Source organism: Eleutherodactylus coqui, chromosome 11 (genome assembly GCF_035609145.1).
Source record: "Eleutherodactylus coqui strain aEleCoq1 chromosome 11, aEleCoq1.hap1, whole genome shotgun sequence".
NCBI classification, from domain to species: Eukaryota; Metazoa; Chordata; class Amphibia; order Anura; family Eleutherodactylidae; genus Eleutherodactylus; species Eleutherodactylus coqui.
The window spans coordinates 82,886,638-82,904,208 of NC_089847.1; the positions used below are offsets into that span (position 1 = coordinate 82,886,638).

The window sequence follows — 17,571 nt, forward strand, 5'->3', positions numbered from 1 at the left end:
ATTTAAGCTCCTCCTCATTTCGGGGGTGCAGTGAGGAGGAGAGGAGTCCACAGGACCCCAATCCTTATGGTCATGGGCAGCCGCAAGTGGGAACACCACTGATCTTTTATTATCTATGCTGTGAATAGTGGGATAACCCCTTTAAAATGTAATAGTATGGTCTAAATTATTTCAGTAAATAATCTATGAATTAAATAATTGGGAATGTGCTTTAATGTTATAGGATCATACAGATAACAGAGTTGTATAAAAAATAGATTTATTTTGTATAAATATAATAAATAAATAAGCACATAAAATAGACATATAAAATACAGAGCTCACATTAAATCTACATCATTCTTCCCACTTTAATACAAGATTTACAAAAAAAAAACAACTTCCTTTCTTACAGGTTTTCAATGCTTTCCGCCTTAAATGACATATTCGTTACCCCCATATCATCCCCTCTTGTCCTTTTAATTCTTCTAATCTTCTTTCTGCTCCAAAACCAATAAGTAAGGACAGAGAACCCCAATATGCCAGCAAGTATGGCCAAACCAACTCCTATTGCCAAATACATATAAGATCTCTGTGAGTTATAGGTATGAAATGTGCCACATGGCCCTACAATATCTCCCTGGTCCATATCTCCATCTTCTTCATCTCCAGGCTCTATCTGGCTTTCTCCTGCACCATTAATGGCTACGACACACACCCTGTAAGCAGTTCCTGGGAGGAGATCTGTTATGGAGAAGAAGCGATATGACTGATTGAGCAAGGGTCCCATCTCCAGTGGTCCTTCAGGTGTACCATACATTACTCTATATGACTGTACTGTTGAAAGCGGCGCACACCAGCTCACCCCAATTCCAGCTTGTCCAGGAATGACTTGTTTCAAACGGGGAGAATCAGGAATAACCGAGCTTCCACTAATCCCAGGACAAAGGCATTTCCCCCCTGACCTCTTCTGTATCTCATCACAAGGTAGCTGGAGGTGTTTGCAGCGATCATATGGACAAGCCTCATAAGAAAAATATGGGGGCTCGGTGAAAACTTCGTCTTCATCTTCATCATAATCATCATCATCATTATCATAGTCAACATGTTCAGTTATGAACAGAATGCGTTCCTGCATAGTTTTCTGACTCCGTGTCATGCCAAAGGTTTGAGGGACAGAAGCCTCATTGTTCATCTGATGTGATGAATCAGTTGGGACAAAGCCTATCTCACTACTCCATGGCAGTCTGGTATTGTTGTCCACTTGGGATGCCGTGTTATTTTCAAGGGGCAAACCTGTGATGGTTATACAAAGTTGAAACAGAAGGAAAAGTGGAGACAATAGAAGAGAGATGTGTAGAGACATGATGGTTGCACAGGTCTGAAATGAAACCAAGTGTGAATAATGAAATAAGAATGGTGAAAAAAGAAGAAAAAAAGAAATGTTAGGTTTATCATTCTTCTTTTAAAATGCTAAACCAAAACATGATGATACAGGACAAATAAAGATGAGCGAGCATACTCGTCCGAGCTTGATACTCGTTCGAGTATTAGGGTGTTCGAGATGCTCGTTACTCGTGACGAGTACCACGCGTTGTTCGGGTTACTTTCATTTTCTTCCCTGAGAAATTTGCGCGCTTTTCTGGCCAATAGAAAGACAGGGAAGGCATTACAACTTCCCCCTGCGACGTTCAAGCCCTATACCACCCCCCTGAAGTGAGTGGCTGGTGAGATTAGGTGTCACCCAAGTATTAAAATCTGCCCCTCCCGCGGCTCGCCACAGATGCATTCTGACATAGTTCAGGGAAAGTGTTGTTGATGCCGGAGCTGCTATAGGGAGAGCGTTAGGAGTATTTTAGGCTTCAAGAACCCCAACGGTCCTTCTTAGGCCATAGAAACCTATGTGCGATCTGCGATTTCTGTTCTCTTCTCTATATGCGCTCAATGGGGCCGGCGGCAGCAGCGCCGACCCCATTGAGAACATATAGAAGACAAATCATTCTTCTCTGCCACAGCTGTAACAGCTGTGGCAGAGAAGAACGATGTTTGCCCATTGAATTCAATGGAGCCGGCAATACAGCAGGTTCCACTGAAAGCAATGGGCTGCCGGCGATCGCGGGATGAATTGTCGGGAAGGGCTTAAATATATAAGCCCTTCCCTGCAATTCATCCAGAAATGTGTTACAATAAAAATATATACCGGCGTATAAGGCGACGGGGCGTATAAGATGACCCCCCAACTGTCACCTTATACGCCGGGAATACAGCGGAGCAAAGAATAAAAATCATTACTCATTTCACCGGGCGTTCTGCGGTGCTGCTGCAGGCTGTCGCTCCCTCCTGGTCCCCGACAGAGCATTGCTTTCTCTACGAAGGGCTTTAAATCCCCGCCTCCAGAAACACACGTGCCTTCAGCCAATCACAGCCAATGACAATGATGTCATTGAATGGCTGTGATTGGCTGAAGGCACGTGTGTTTCTGGAGGCGGGGATTTCAAGCCCTGCGTCCAGAAAGCAATGCTCTGCCGTGGACCAGGAGGGAGCGACAGCCTGCAGGAGCACCGCAGAACGCCAGGAGAAGTGAGTAATGATTTTTATTCTTTGCTCCGCTGTATTCCCGGCGTATAAGGTGACAGTTGGGGGGTCGTCTTATACACCCCGTCGCCTTATACGCCGGTATATACGGTATATATTTTTATTTTTACACATTTCTGGATGAATTGCAGGGAAGGGCTTATATATTTAAGCACTTCCCAACAATTCATCCTGCGCACGCCGGCAGCCCATGGCTTTCAGTGGAACCTGCTGTATTGCCGGCTCCATTGAATTCAATGGGCTAACATCGTTCTTCTCTGCCACAGCTGTTACAGCTATGGCAGAGGAGAACGATCTTTATGCTGACAGTGCAGGGGGGGGGGCACTCTTGCCGCTATTGTGGCTTAATAGTGGGACCTGTGAACTTGAGATGCAGCCCACCATGTAGCCCCTCCCCTGCCCTATCTGTTGCTGTGTCGTTCCCATCACTTTCTTGAATTGCCCAGATTTTCACAAACGAAAACCTTAGCGAGCATCGGCGATATACAAAAATGCTCGGGTCGCCCATTGACTTCAATGGGGTTCGTTACTCGAAACGAACCCTCGAGCATCGCGAAAAGTTCGTCCCAAGTAACGAGCACCCGAGCATTTTGGTGCTCGCTCATCTCTAAGGACAAAGCATTATAAAATGTACAGTTTATTAATGAGCTGCCTCTTGCATTGTCCCAAGGAACTACTATGCTGCATAACTCAAATACAGTCTCACTATCTAGTGTTCAGCCCAGGTCATACCTAGAATTCATACAGCGCCATAGTCAGGAATGGGATCCCACTAAATAACTAACGCTAAGTTGAACTGAAACAACTTGACTAACAGATAACTTTCTTAATTAGAACAGCAATCAAAGGACGAAGAGTAGTGGCATCTATCAGATCTGGGCAAGGGAGAACCAGCATAGTAGACCTAGACAGCAGAAAGCTAACATACTGGTTTTTGTCATCAAGACTAGGGTTGCTCATTGTGATCGACTGGTGTGTAAAATCAGGGCGATCACTCCCAACCTGATTAGTTCAATAATCACTCATCACTTGCATGTATAATGTGGGGCTCTCATAAAAGGTACCTGTTAGCTTTTTGTGCTACAGAGTAGTTCTATTGTTCTTGCCACAGACCTACTTCAGTTAGGCACAAAGTCAGGCACCCCCAGCATGCATAATAAATTGCTCACCGACAAGTAAATACAACTTTTAAATAAATCAAATATTCTTTAACAGTTTTTTATAACCTTCATAGAAGTTTTAGCTTACCTTGTGATCTGTAAATATCATATATTGCAGTATTTCCTAATATCCTTTGTGGTTTTCCCCTGTAATAATCTTCTGTAAAGTTTTTTGAGCTTGAAGATATTCCTATATACAGTAAAATATAATCTAAGCTTGGTACAGTTGTTCTTCTTGCCTAAGAGCCTTCTGTCTGTTTCTCTGGGTCATTCTGACTCTTTATACGACATGAGACTGATGTCACCTAACTTACCCCTGAATCACCGACTGAGTATGTGGGAGTAATGAGGGGAGGAGAGGCAGACACACAAGTAAATCTACAGAGCTTGCAGGAGACTGCTAGAAGCTACATCCATAAAATATTCTTTCCAGATGTTTTATACGGCGTGGGAATCATTGCGTCCTGGCACCAGATGTGCACCGTGTTTGTACAAGGCGTGTTGCTAGGAATCGTTCCCTATAAGGTCATTTTATGAGATAAATCATATTCAGAAATGTGAAGCTTTTACCTTATGAGTTATTTTGACTTTTCAGAGTAAGACTATGTTCATACGCTCAGGATTCAATAATACTCCATAGGCAATACAAATGAGCGGAATATTGTATATCCCATTAATATGAAAAAAATCAAATTTTAGAATCCACATCATATTTATCATTGCCACAGACTTTGCAAGAAAAAAAAACTGCAGGTTAGATATATCGAATTAAAATAGGGCTTATCTGTATGCAGATTTAAGGCTGATTTAGACACAAGGAGAATCGCTCAAAATTCACTCAAAAGAGTCTTTTGAGTGATTCTCATTCTGTCTAAATGCAGGGACATTGTGCAGTTTCCGTGCACGAGTTGTTGATCACTGAATTCTAGCTTGCTAGAATTGAGTGATCAGCTGTTATCAGCCGGCTGCACTGATAAGATTCTCTCTGCCTGTGTCCTGCTGTAAATTCACAGCGGGGCACGGACTGTAAGTGCAGAGAACACTACCGTTGTTTGCTTCTGAAAAACAGCTGTAGCATTCAGCAATATATAGCAGTGGTGTCCAGCTGCGCCTGCATAGCTGTATAGTAGCTAATTAGCTACTATAAGGTATGCAAAGATAATCGCTCAAAACTGTCACTCAAACTTTCATTTGAGCGACTTTTGAGCAATCATCTGTCGGTGTAAATGGGGTATTACTGAGCAAATCACAGAAGAAATCCTCAAAATTATCCGTAAAATGCACAATGGATTTGCATGTCAAATCCATATTGCAGGGACAGACTTCAGAGAGCCCACGTTTTGAAACAGTATATGGGCCCCTTAGTCTCTGATACCTTATCATAGAGCACCCACGTCCTACATGTCTCTCTAACAATCTACTAGTAATTGGGACCTATGAAATTTACTTATTAAGTCACTTACATACAAACTAAAATACAGCAAGAAGCTGTTACCGGCTTATAGGGGGGTAGTAGGCCCTCTTACCTACTGGATTCTTGTGCAGCTGCCACACCTGTAAAATTGGCCTAAGGATAGTGATATTGTAGACTTTCTCCCATTCAATGGGATAATAGAAAAAAGAGTGTAAAACCCTTTAAACCCATGTAGGTTTGGTAATGGGGTAGAGGCCACTGGGACCCTTATGATCCAGAGTGTTCCCTAGTCCTCTTTTCCAAAAATTCTATTACAGAGAATTAATGGATGTTTTGTGGTAATTTGTAAATAAAAAATTGTTGAAGAAGACAGTCATAAATAAAAAATGTTATTGACTTTCTCACTTAGACAATCCCTTTACATGTTCCCTGGGGAGTATTTACATCATACAAGGCAAACCCTGCTCAAGAACCCCCATCTGTGAGTCAGGATCCTCAGCCACTAAGTAAGGCCGAGTGCTCATCGGAGAGGTATACGTCAGGCAGTGTTCTCCAACATATACCATATTTTCTTCTGGAGACAACATATGCCTATATTGGCATGCACTGCCCATTGACTCCTACTCTATCTAATCCAGCCTGTCCTTATATTACATGATTGGTCATTCGTTAGATTGTCTGCATGTAATACTACCTTTCCTCTGTAATGCCTGTTATAGGGGAAATGTATGGCCTTCCAGCTGCACCCTTCTTTAGAAAAAGGGTTTTTTTTTAATACAGCACCTGTAAGCCTTTAAAAAAAACTGCGGAAACTTATGAATCCTCCTTCTGCACCCACCACCATTATCCATACATTCACTGTCATAACTAGCTTACAGTAATATCGGGGGTAGAGAGGTAGCAATTGCATCTGGTATCTGAGGGAGCCCAAAGAACCCTCTGCCCCATTAGAAGACTCCCATTTAATAAATGGCATATTCTAAGTAGGGAGCACTGTTACAAATTTTGCATTGGGACTCATAAACGTCAAGTTACGACTCTGAGTAATATTCTATATAGAAGTGTTGTAGCTTCGGTCACTATTGCTGTCACAATTATGTGATGTTGGCTCACTGTGGAATAATGGCGCCTAGCCATCATACAGGACAGATGATTTCTAGCAGTAATTCCTTTTTACCATTTCTTACAGGGTCTTTAAAAAAATGTCTAAATGTGAACTATTGGTTGGTATACTGCAAGCTATGCATCCATACCAACCAATATATCCCAAAAACTAAGCTGTCATTGCACTTGTAGAAAAATCAGCTTGATTGAAATAACGACTTTGTCCTCTTCCGTCTGATTTAATGATCAGATACGTTGAAATATCTATGTGGACAGAGGACGCCTTTAGTTTTGTGCTGAGAAGCTGCTGATTCCCTATCCATTAATAATATGTCCTTGCCAGCATCTACAGTACAGACTTCTCCGCAGTCACCAGAGTTATAGATTACACCTAGATTTTCTGTGGTCGTGTGTACGTGACATTTGAGGTTTATGCATGCAATGTTACCATTTATTTCCTTCCCCATTCTCTGCTTACACAAGTCTTGAGACTAAATACATGTAAATATTTAGATTTTTCTCCGTAAGATTACAGTACATAAAATTACAATAAGGACTGCAGGACACCCTTTTGGCACACATTTGGCCTCTAATGTTTATGAACACAACAGAGTCTACTTGGGGGATTTTTCTCAGTGCTATCAACCAAGCCTTAGTCAAAAAGATAACCTTTTGTCTTGTAGGGGGGCTATATGTTATGTTTGTGGGGGGGGGGGGGGGGCGCACGTATGGCAACCCTCATGACCATCATCAATATTTCAAACCAAGACGTAATAAATGTCCATAGTGGATCAACATATACATATTTAACATCACCGAAACAAGGAATACACCAAAAAACAGGAATGGGAATACTATCCCTAACCAACATTGGTTGGGTGGACCATACCAAAAAGCAGGGTGATCCTCCCGATAGGGATAGCCCCATATCCCTTATCTATGGGATCATCCTGTCCTCAGATGGAAATGCAAATAGAGCTAGGAAAAGGCACATAGCATACAGGAGACTATAGCCACACAAAACACCACAGACAGGACAAGTTAAGGGCGTCCGACAACCCTTCGGATGGAAGGGGAACATACATGTTTTAGGTATCTGACTACCGTATGAACGGAGAAGATTCCGGACCGGACCTGATTCAGGCGTACAACTAGCATACGGATAAAGAAGAATCAGGCGTCCGCCCACCAATGGTTGGGGGGAGCAAACAGGGCATAACTCACATGACTGACCACCAGTAGATGGGTTTAACAAACAAGAGAGGACTCAGACACCTGACCACCAATAGGGGGTTGGCTCAATCAAGACAGGATGTAGATCAAACATAGATAACACTGAATCCAGACAAACAAGCTAAGGTCCACAAAGCATGCATGCACACGGAAAAATAACTGGCGTCCAAATGAGGGGAGGATTCAGGACGTAAATGTATACCAGTTGTTGCCGATAAGGGTAAACACCTCCCTGTTGGCTAATCAGTTCATACACCACAAGAGATGTTGAAGTAGGGTGCAGCAGAAAGGAACATTAAACACCAAAGGATTCCCGGCAGACGACACCTAAGGAAACTTTTACAGTGACAGGAAACCCTAAGGAATTCTTAACAAGACAACTCCTAAAGCAATTTCTGCAATGACAGGAGAGACACACTCATTGGCACTAAATGCCAAATGACAGGATGCATGCGTCAAAGACATGATCACATAGACCAAGTTTAATGTCATTATGCCACCTTGCAAGCTGCAACAGTACCATAAAAAAGGCACATGCAAAGAGAAGACCATCTCTAAGTATTTGTATAGCCATCAAATACTGCCATGCAGTGCTATCATTAAAATTCCATTTCCAATAAATTATACATAGATTTCCAGTATTGACAAAGAGATTTGATCAGCATCCCTGTACGTATAATTACTCTGCAGCGTCCGAGGAGCAGGCCTACAGCCAAGGAGAAAGCAGTGTAGAGAAAGGCCTTGTCACGGGGCTCTACCATCTCTTCCCACTAAGGGTAGCTTGGGACCTTACCACGTTACTGCTGGGGGAGATCACAGCGATAGTAACCGGGGGGCTTACCTGTAGTCCAATTGTCACTCGTGACATCACAGTTTCTCCAGGGATGGATTTTAGAATCATAGAATGGTAGAATTGGAAGGGACCTCCATGGTCATCTGGTCCAACCCCCTGCTCAGTGCAGGAACACTAAATCATCCCAGACAGATATTTGTCCAGCCTTTGTTTGAAGACTTCCATTGAAGGAGAACTCACCACCTCCCGTGGTAACCTGTTCCAATCATTGATCACCCTCACTGTCAGAAAGTTTTTTCTAATATCTAAATCTGTGTCTCCTCCCTTTCAGTTTTATCCTATTGCTTCTGGTTTTTCCTTGTGCAAATGTGAATAAGGCTGATCCCTCTTGCAGATGAATAAAATAGTCCACCACCAGAAGAGTATATTTTGGTACAAAACCAAGAACGGTCTATCATGTACATTTACTTAAACGTTTCAATAAAGTCAATAACAGTTGCAGAAATCACAGCTTACAAGAATTATATCTCGGTGGAGCTCACGGGGTATTTGTACAATCCACAGTTCAAGTTATCTGCAGGTTCCTTTACTCCCGGTACTCACTCTCTCTCACACTTTCCTCCTCTTCTCACTATGAAGCAGTATCTTTCTTTCGGAATTCAGCAGAAGTACTGAGGATTCCTGGGTTGAACGGGCCCAGGCTGAGCATTAGGCAGTCGCTCGCCTCCTCCATATTCTCCACTCACAGACCAATCTGACAGCCTGAACTCTCCTATTCCTTCTCTCTGACTAACCCTTTCTCCTCACTCTTGCATTCTTGCAAACACATATATCATACAACATCACATGATCACAAACGATACACACAAAACGATACATTTTGCAGACAGGACAGAACATACCAAGCATGAACCCTTTCAGTTCTGTAGCCAGCCAATACACATAAATCAATTGCACTCCACAAACATGGCACTGACAAGACATTGACATGAGACAAACATAGAACATTCTGGAGGGGCCTCACTAACTCTGGGCCACTAGAACAGCACCAGGGTCGATGTTTAAAACATTTATACTGATAAGTCTTTTGTAAATACAGAGCAGACTTATTTTTCATTGTCTATAATGTTTACAATACACTTTTTACATGCAAAGATGATCGCTCACAATTCGTTCAAAAGATAGCTTGAATGACAGTTTGCGCAATCATTTTGCATAAGCTACCAATGGGCACTAATGCCCATTAGTAGCTTATTACCTTCATTTGCATGTGAATGAGGCTCCCTTTGCTGTATGCAGATAACAGCCGGTAGTCTGTTATCTGCATACAGCTCCATTGTTCTCCCGCGGGACAGCAGCTGAAAACAATGTTATCAGCACTCCCATGGAGAATCACAACATGCAGTCCCTGCTATCAGCTGGCCGTCTGAACGATGGTTTTTATGCTGAAACAAAAATCATCGTTCAGCCGAAAATCTAATGATGGTAGCATTTACACGCAACAATTATCGCTCAAAAGACATCATTTAAACGAATTTTGAGCAATAATCGTTGCGTGTACATGGGCCTTTACTGGCTGCCATACATACCATGTCTCTAGTGGGTACTCTATCATTATGCTGTGCTTTTAATTAGTGCAAATTTGAGGGTACTTTGAAGAAGTACATCGAGTAGCAATTTATAAATCAATATATATATATATATATATATATATATATATATATATATATATATATACACATACACCCATTGTCAACAGAAATAAAACAATTGGAAGAAGTTGTCAAAATCAAGCTAAAAAAAACACTTTCTATATGTGATTGTAACATTGATATAAAAAGTTATTACAATATCAGAGCAAAAGGATAATTTATTGTGGAACACTGAACACTTGAAGGGAGACTCTAGTACCCTGTTGTACCGCCTCTAGCTTGGATACAAGGTGTGATACGGGCGGGCATAGAGGCTCTAGTACCCTGTTGGGCCGCTTCTAACTTGGATGCAAGATATGATACAGGTGGGGATGGAGACATACAGGTTCTGTATGGTATCCTGTGGCATATTGATCCCCATTTGCTGTAATTGAGCCTCTAAATCATGTAAACTCGTAGGCTTTTGAAGTTGTCATCTCAGATTGTGTCCCGTACATGTTCTATTGACGATAAATCTGGTGACCGGGCAGGCCATGGCATGCGGCAATGTTGTTGCGGCATTTCTGTGATATCCTTGCTGTGTGCGGCCGAGCATTATCCTGCTGAAAAAATGCCTGGAAGCCACCATGAGAGGAACACATGTGGCTGCAGGATGTCCTGAACATATCGCTGAGCTGTCATTGTCCCTCATACCACTACTAGGGGTGACCGACTGTCATATATGATGGCCCTCCCAGACCATCACACCAGCAGTGGGGGCAGTGTGCGGCTCCACAGCAAAGACAGGATTGACGCATTCGCCCCTAGGTCTCCAGACATGAACACAGCCATCGTCACTGCCCAAACTAAACCTGGTTTCGTCGCTGAAATAAACTTGGTTCAGCGCCGTAGCAGTCCAGTTTCTTTGTTCATGACACCACTACAAATGGAGGTGAAGGTGGGTGCCAATGGCAGTACACGTAATGGGCGCCATGAGACCAAATGTCCTTCAGTCAAAGACTTAGAAATAGTTCTGAAAGACACAGGGGCCTGTAACGACAGTGTCACGTGCATCTGGATGGCGGACAATGAAACAGTTGAAGGTACTCGTGCTTGTCAGACAATTACATTATCCACTCTATTGGTGGTCTATTGAGGGCATCCTGAGCCGAGTCACCATGTGTGCGCTCACGCATCCACTGGTCCCAACACCTCCTAATAGTCTGGTCAGAACACCCCAGGTGGCACGCAATTTGTTGATATGACCATCCACCATTCTAATAATTTGCTCTCTCTTAAACTCTGTTAACTGGGACAAAATCTCTTTGATAACATAGTAGAGGCGTCTAGTGGTCAACAAGCTCTACACAAGCGGAAAGAGAGGTCCACTGCACACAACATTCATACAATACAAGTCTGTAGTACTAAGTCTAAAGCAACCCTTACAATACTGGCAGTAGTGAATGGGGTCCCATGTGTCTGTACAGACAGATTTGCAACAGATGCACGTAATTTAATAATAATATAGAGGATTTAGTTTTCGCCCACTGTGAATTCAAGCGGCGTTATCATTTTGCAATCATTGCAGTGAGCATTATCCATTATCTGTACATGTTCTGATTTGCACTTAATATATTTGTTTTGGAAAATTTGACTTCCTGTCTCCAACCCAAGACTGAGTAAATATGGCAGTAGGGTGGAGTGGGAGGTTGGAAAGTTTTCTTGTGCCAGTGCTGCTGGAGAGTTTGGAGAGTGCTGAGAATATGTGTACTGGGATTTAGGGACAGGAAGTGTGGTCATTACTTCATAATATTAAATATTCCCAATTGCAGGGGATGAAGCGAATGGGCCCATACGATCTGTGGGTGTGAATATACAAGAGATTGGGAAAGTGATGGTGAAAGGAAGAGCAAAAAAAGAATCTGCTGTCAGAGTAGAGCTGGGATTACCGGAGCAGGAAGAGAGATCCAAGTTATAAATAGACAAAGACGAAAAGTAGACAGAAAGTCTAATGGATGACAGATATACCAGAAAGACTGACATAGACACACAACTATGCATAGTGCTTAACACTAACTTGATAACTAACTGATGAGCCAATGATCAACTCTCCAAATCATATCAAGATGTGTCACATGCAGACAATATACATCATAGTATCCAATTTATTGCTCACACATGACCACCTAGACTCGATGTCTCCATGTTTGATGCCCCTTGGCCTTACCTTCACCATTACATTATGGGGGAAATTTACTAAGGCTGACATCTTCAGTGCTGGTTATAGTATAATTTCCCTGGCACACAATGAGCTTAAAGGGGTTGTCTCGCGCCGAAATGTTTTTTTTTTTTCAATAGGCCCCCCGTTCGGCACGAGACAAACCCAAGGGATGGGTTAAAAATATATATATATATATTACTTACCCGAATCCCCGCTCTGCGATGACTTCTTTCTTCCTTCTCCAAGATGGCCGCCGGGATCTTCACCCACGATGCACCGCGGGTCTTCTCCCATGGTGCACCGTGGGCTCTGTGCGGTCCATTGCCGATTCCAGCCTCCTGATTGGCTGGAATCGGCACACGTGACGGGGCGACGCTACGATGACGACGCGGGACCAGCTCTCCGGCACGAGCGGCCCCATTCACCAGGCAGAAGACCGGACTGCGCAAGCGCGTCTAAAAACGCCAGAAGACAGCGAAATTAGATGGATCCATGGCGACGGGGACGCTAGCAACGGAGCAGGTAAGTGAATAACTTCTGTATGGCTCATAATTAATGCACGATGTACATTACAAAGTGCATTAATATGGCCATACAGAAGTGTATAACCCCACTTGCTGCCGCGAGACAACCCCTTTAATGCATGCAGCGGCTCACACCTATTAGGTGCATCTTGACACTTCTGTGCGACTACACAAAAATAAACACCAAGTCTGACCTGATGCACATTTCTGGTATAATTTAGGTCAGTTTCTGGCATAAATTATATATAAATCTGTTGGTTTGGAGTGTTCATAGTCCCTCCTGACAAGCCCTGCCAACTTTTCAGAAAAATGGCGAGGCTGGCACACGAAACTGGAAAGTCAGAAATTTTTGCACAAGTGGGACTTATGCAAGATGTGCTCCTTTTTACACCCAAATTCTGCTGTATCTCTTTAGGTTAAATTCATCTCTGGCAGCTTAATCATTAAAGAGGTATTCCAGTTCCAGCAAGTTATACTCTATCGACAGAATAGAGGATAACTAGCTGATTGGCGTAGGTCTGAGCACTCGGGAATCTTCGGCACTCACATTGAAATTAATGGAGAGCAGTGCAACTGCCCAAACTGTGCTTCATTAGGAAACCAACCGGGCACTGTTCTTGTTGGAACTGGAATATCTCTTTAATTCATATAATAATAGAACCATTTAAATAAAGATTCTTTATAAAGAGCATTCATGTATCACTCAGATCAGTGGGGATACAATAGGTGATGTAGATGTCTGGCATAAAAGTTTTAGACCAGGGCAGCAGGAGGTCCAGCCCCTCTGACAAGCCACACCCCCTTTCAGGAAAGTGGTGCTGAGTGGCATACCTTTCAAAAAGTTTCATAATGTTTGTGCAAGTACGGCTTGCACCAAATTGGGTAACTTTTTTGCATCAAAAAGGTGTTGATAAATCTCCCTAATTATGCTGAGCTATCGCCCCAATGCTATCCTACGTTTTATCTCTGGCATAGATTCTCCAGTCTGGTCAATTTTTGAGCCACAGAAGAAGAAGTCTCGCACGCATTCTACGGTCTCGTTGAGAATGTAATCAGGGATCAGCGGGAGGTCTATTCCTTGAATACAGCTCCCGGCGGCTCACACACTGCTACTTGGTACTAATAGGCATTAGTACCAAGTAGTAGTTTATGCAAAATGATTGCTCAAAAGCCATCTTTGGAGGGATCATCTTTGCAGTGTAAATGCACCTTTACATTTCGTACTTTCAAATGTTTATGAATAAGTGCCATTGTACATTACAATTACCATATACTGTAAATGTAATGCACATATTATATATGGATACTGCGTAGAAGGTAGATACACTGATCTTTTCAATTAAAGTATCTTTCCACTTGTAACTATTGATAACCTATCTTCACCTGGGACCCCCACCAATTAGGTGTTCACTATGGCTACTGCACTAGTGAATAGAGCTGCTGTGTGCCAGAAACAAACAGCTCCATACTCTATGTGGTGGCCCGTAATAGTACTGCAGGCACAATTGCCATTCATTTGAGCAGTTGAATGGTTGCATAGTGTAGGGCGCTATGTGTTTTCGTTAACACAAAAAAACAGAAATAGAGGTCTTAGACTGAGAATGTCAAACTCATTTTCACCAAGGGCCACATCAGCATTGTGATTGCCTTCAAAGGGCCGTTGCCTGTTTGTAAGTGTAAAACAGTATTTTAAAGAATATATTAAAAAAGGGAGGAGGAGAGAACAGAAGGACCAAAGCGAGGTTGTAGTCCAGAAAAATTGGGACACAAGTCTCCATACACAGAAACCTGATTCTAAACCGCCAGGTAGTCACAGAAAAGAAAAAAATATGGAAGTTAGTGATGAAAGGTTCCCCAAGAAGTCCTTAGACAGAGCTCTTACTCACTGGGTTAAGCAGCAGTATAGCACAATGTCTTCTGTGATCCGTGCAGAAGGCTCACAGGATATCTGCAGGCAAGTTGGAACAGACTGTCCTCTGCAGGATGGTATCAAGGACCAGCCAGGATGTACAAGTCGCCTCATGGTCTGAGCCCCGGCAAGCAGCACCGTACTACACGATAGGCTGAGCAAGAGAAGCAGACAGGGGAGAGCACACCAAAAGGGGTTGCATTAACAGCCACAGTGTTCAGTCCGCATGCATCCAATATTGTGGAATCAAGATGGCGACCGCAATCCCCGTACCCAGTGGCAAGCTGCGAATGAGTCCATAGTGCGACAGAGGGTTTTCCTGGAATAGCTCAGGACCCTCTGATCTAGAAAAGATTCTTCTGTGTCCGGACCTCGCAGGCCACATAAAATGATATGTCAGGCCGGATTCAACCCACGGGCCTTGAGTTTGACACGTGTCTTAGATCCAAGTTGTCTTTTAAAGTAACTTCATGTATTATTTTATTTATACATTTTTAGGCTATCTTTATCTATAATGCAAAGCTGGTCATGTATATTAAACTCAGTCAAACCTGCTAACTTGTAATTTTGCAATTCATTGTTATAACTTGTTTTACAAAGCTGCAGAGATATCACTTTGCCTATGATTTCCATCCCCCCCCCCCCCCCTCCTTAGTTCTCCGTTGGTATCCAAAGGTTACGTCCAGTATGTTCTACTTTTTTGCTGGTCAGGCATGCTCTGTGCCCTCAAATTCTGTAATGACGACACAGTTTGTACAGTTGTGAATATATACACTCATCAGTAATTAAAATCAGGTTTGGAATAATGGTGATAAGTGAAAATGTTAGGGAAATGTAAAACATTTTGCCGAGTCTCTGGAACACCCCTTTAAGGCTACCCTTACAGATAAGATCCCTGTCAGCTGAACGCTTCATTGGCTGTATTATGGATGGGTATATTTGTAATATAGTCATGTTTATGAGCCTCTAATGTTAGAGGATTATTGATAGCATTTTAAGACACTTCAAGAGCCTGATGCCATACACAACTTGCTCACAGCCTTTTATAAGCAATTATATTTGTTACCTAGAATTTCTATCCATAAGCTGTAAAATATTAGCGTAGCCAGGAATGTGATAAAACGGTCAACACAGCCTTCAGAAAACTTTATTTATTGTTAAGGACTATGTGAGAATAGAAACACCCACTGAGTGGAAAGATGATTGTCTGGGGCATCCAAGTTCCTGTTATTTCACAGTTATGGACTTCAACAGGGTGGGTCCAAATAACAATGAGTCAATGGGTTCATTTGCCAAATGTCGGCATTGCAGGCGGCTGGTAACTTAAGCAGTCATATGTAGACACTAAGTTCCCCATTATACCCCCATAATAAGAATGTCATAGAATAGTGTCAAAAATATAATGTTTGTTAAAAAGGGTAGGAAATTCTGGAGAATTAAAATTATTTGCTGAATATGCCCAGCAGTTACAGTGCAAGCATTGTGGATGGCATTTTAGAAACCCGCATGCTGTGGAGAAAATCTGCAATGTAAATTGAGTATGGCTGTCTGCACACGGCTGGGTCGGATCCCGTAGCAGAGTTTGACTGAGTGCCCGGCCGGCGGCTCCAGCGTACTTGTCCAGCATCTTCTTCCTGTGATGCGGATGTGAAGGCCAGCACGCCGTTGCACATGCACAATACAGATCACTCTGCGCTGCCGCTCTGGCGATAACACAACTCCCATGATCAATCTGCAATGATAATTGCAAAATTGCTGTGGGAAGTCAATGGAAGTCAATGGAAGCCGGACGTGCGTAGCCCGCACAAAATCATAGTATGCTGCTATTTCTCACCCGCGAGCGGAAAATTGCAATCGATTTCAGCTCATGGGCAGGAAATTGCGTACTGTTGTAGCATGTTATGGGCTGGATTTCCCATAAAATTCGGAGGCGGACGCCCGCTCTGGATTTTACAATGCAAATGGATTTCACAATGTGCAGGCAGCCAATAGCAGTGCATTATTTTGGTCCATGATTTTTTTTGGTTTTTAGATAGTAAAGGGTGAAAGGTGGGGTTTTGATTTTTTTAATTTAATTTGTAAAAATATATTTTAATTTTGTTTTAATGCTTTTTTCACGTTTTATATTTGTCCCATCACTTTGATTGTTGGTGTAATATACTGCTATACACTAGTATAGCAGTATATTATATTGGTCCATAAGGCACAGCCAGAGGCTAAGCCTCATAAGCCACTGTATATAGCAGACTCAGTGGCCATATTCTAGCCTCTAGCTATAGTAACCCATCAGGAACCCATGATCACAATGCGGGGATCCAGTAGGTAAGAGAGTGAGCCCCCTCCATCTGTCAGTATTTTACATGCATTGACCATAGCATGTAAAGGGTTAAACAGCGGGAATCTGTAGTTTTTCCGGTCCTCACTGTTAAAACAGATGCTGGGCTGTCACCGGACAGCCAGGCCCCCAATTCTACTGGTTTAGTTTGAATCACCTGTGTGAAGAATGCATTTCGAATGTTTTTTGTTGTTTGGCAGAGCTGTAATATGGCTCTTATAGATGTGTATGAGCAGTGGCATACATAAAAAAGTGGGAGCAGCATAGCAAAGGTCAGAATATCCCCCTTATTTAAGGTGCTAGATTTTGGCACCCAGAACGGAATAGCCCAGTGTCTGTTTTCAATTCTCAACCCACTTGTTTTCGAGCAATTCAGTTCCTCTGGAGAATGGAGTCCTGCACTGGTTCCAAACACCCAGTAGCAAAAGGGTTGGAACCAAGCATCACTGGGCGACCTTATGGACCCCTAACTGTCACATTAATTTGAATGGGGCTTACAGAAATCAATCTGCTTGTGTAGTGGCCCAGAACACCATCCTTATCTACTCCATAAATGTCATACATGTTTTGTCCTATGTAGATGCACTGTGCAAAGCTTGTCCTGTCATATCCAGTGTGTGTGTTGCACAGCTGCAGCGCTTGAGAGGTTAACAGTAATAAAATCATTGCATGC

The 17,571-nt window shown here is 42.8% G+C and overlaps 1 protein-coding gene across 1 annotated transcript; it reads right to left on the minus strand.

Annotated features, from left to right (window-relative positions):
- Positions 1–249: 249 nt before the first annotated feature.
- On the minus strand, positions 250–4,061 carry LOC136582069 (LRRN4 C-terminal-like protein). Its single transcript, XM_066582842.1, has 2 exons — positions 3,823–4,061; positions 250–1,360 (listed from the first exon to the last, which is right to left on the minus strand). Exons 1-2 carry the CDS (start codon positions 3,841–3,843, stop codon positions 389–391), a joined length of 993 nt encoding a protein of 330 aa, XP_066438939.1. The 5' UTR covers positions 3,844–4,061; the 3' UTR covers positions 250–388.
- Between the last annotated feature and the right edge of the window lie 13,510 nt (positions 4,062–17,571).

Bases quoted from the DNA above. Each gene is read 5' to 3' on its own strand.
- LOC136582069 (XM_066582842.1), bottom strand. From the start codon at position 3,843: ATGATATTTACAGATCACAAG. The intron at 1,361-3,822 runs GTAAGCTAAAAC...GTTTCATTTCAG, and splicing joins TGATATTTACAGATCACAAG to ACCTGTGCAACCATCATGTC.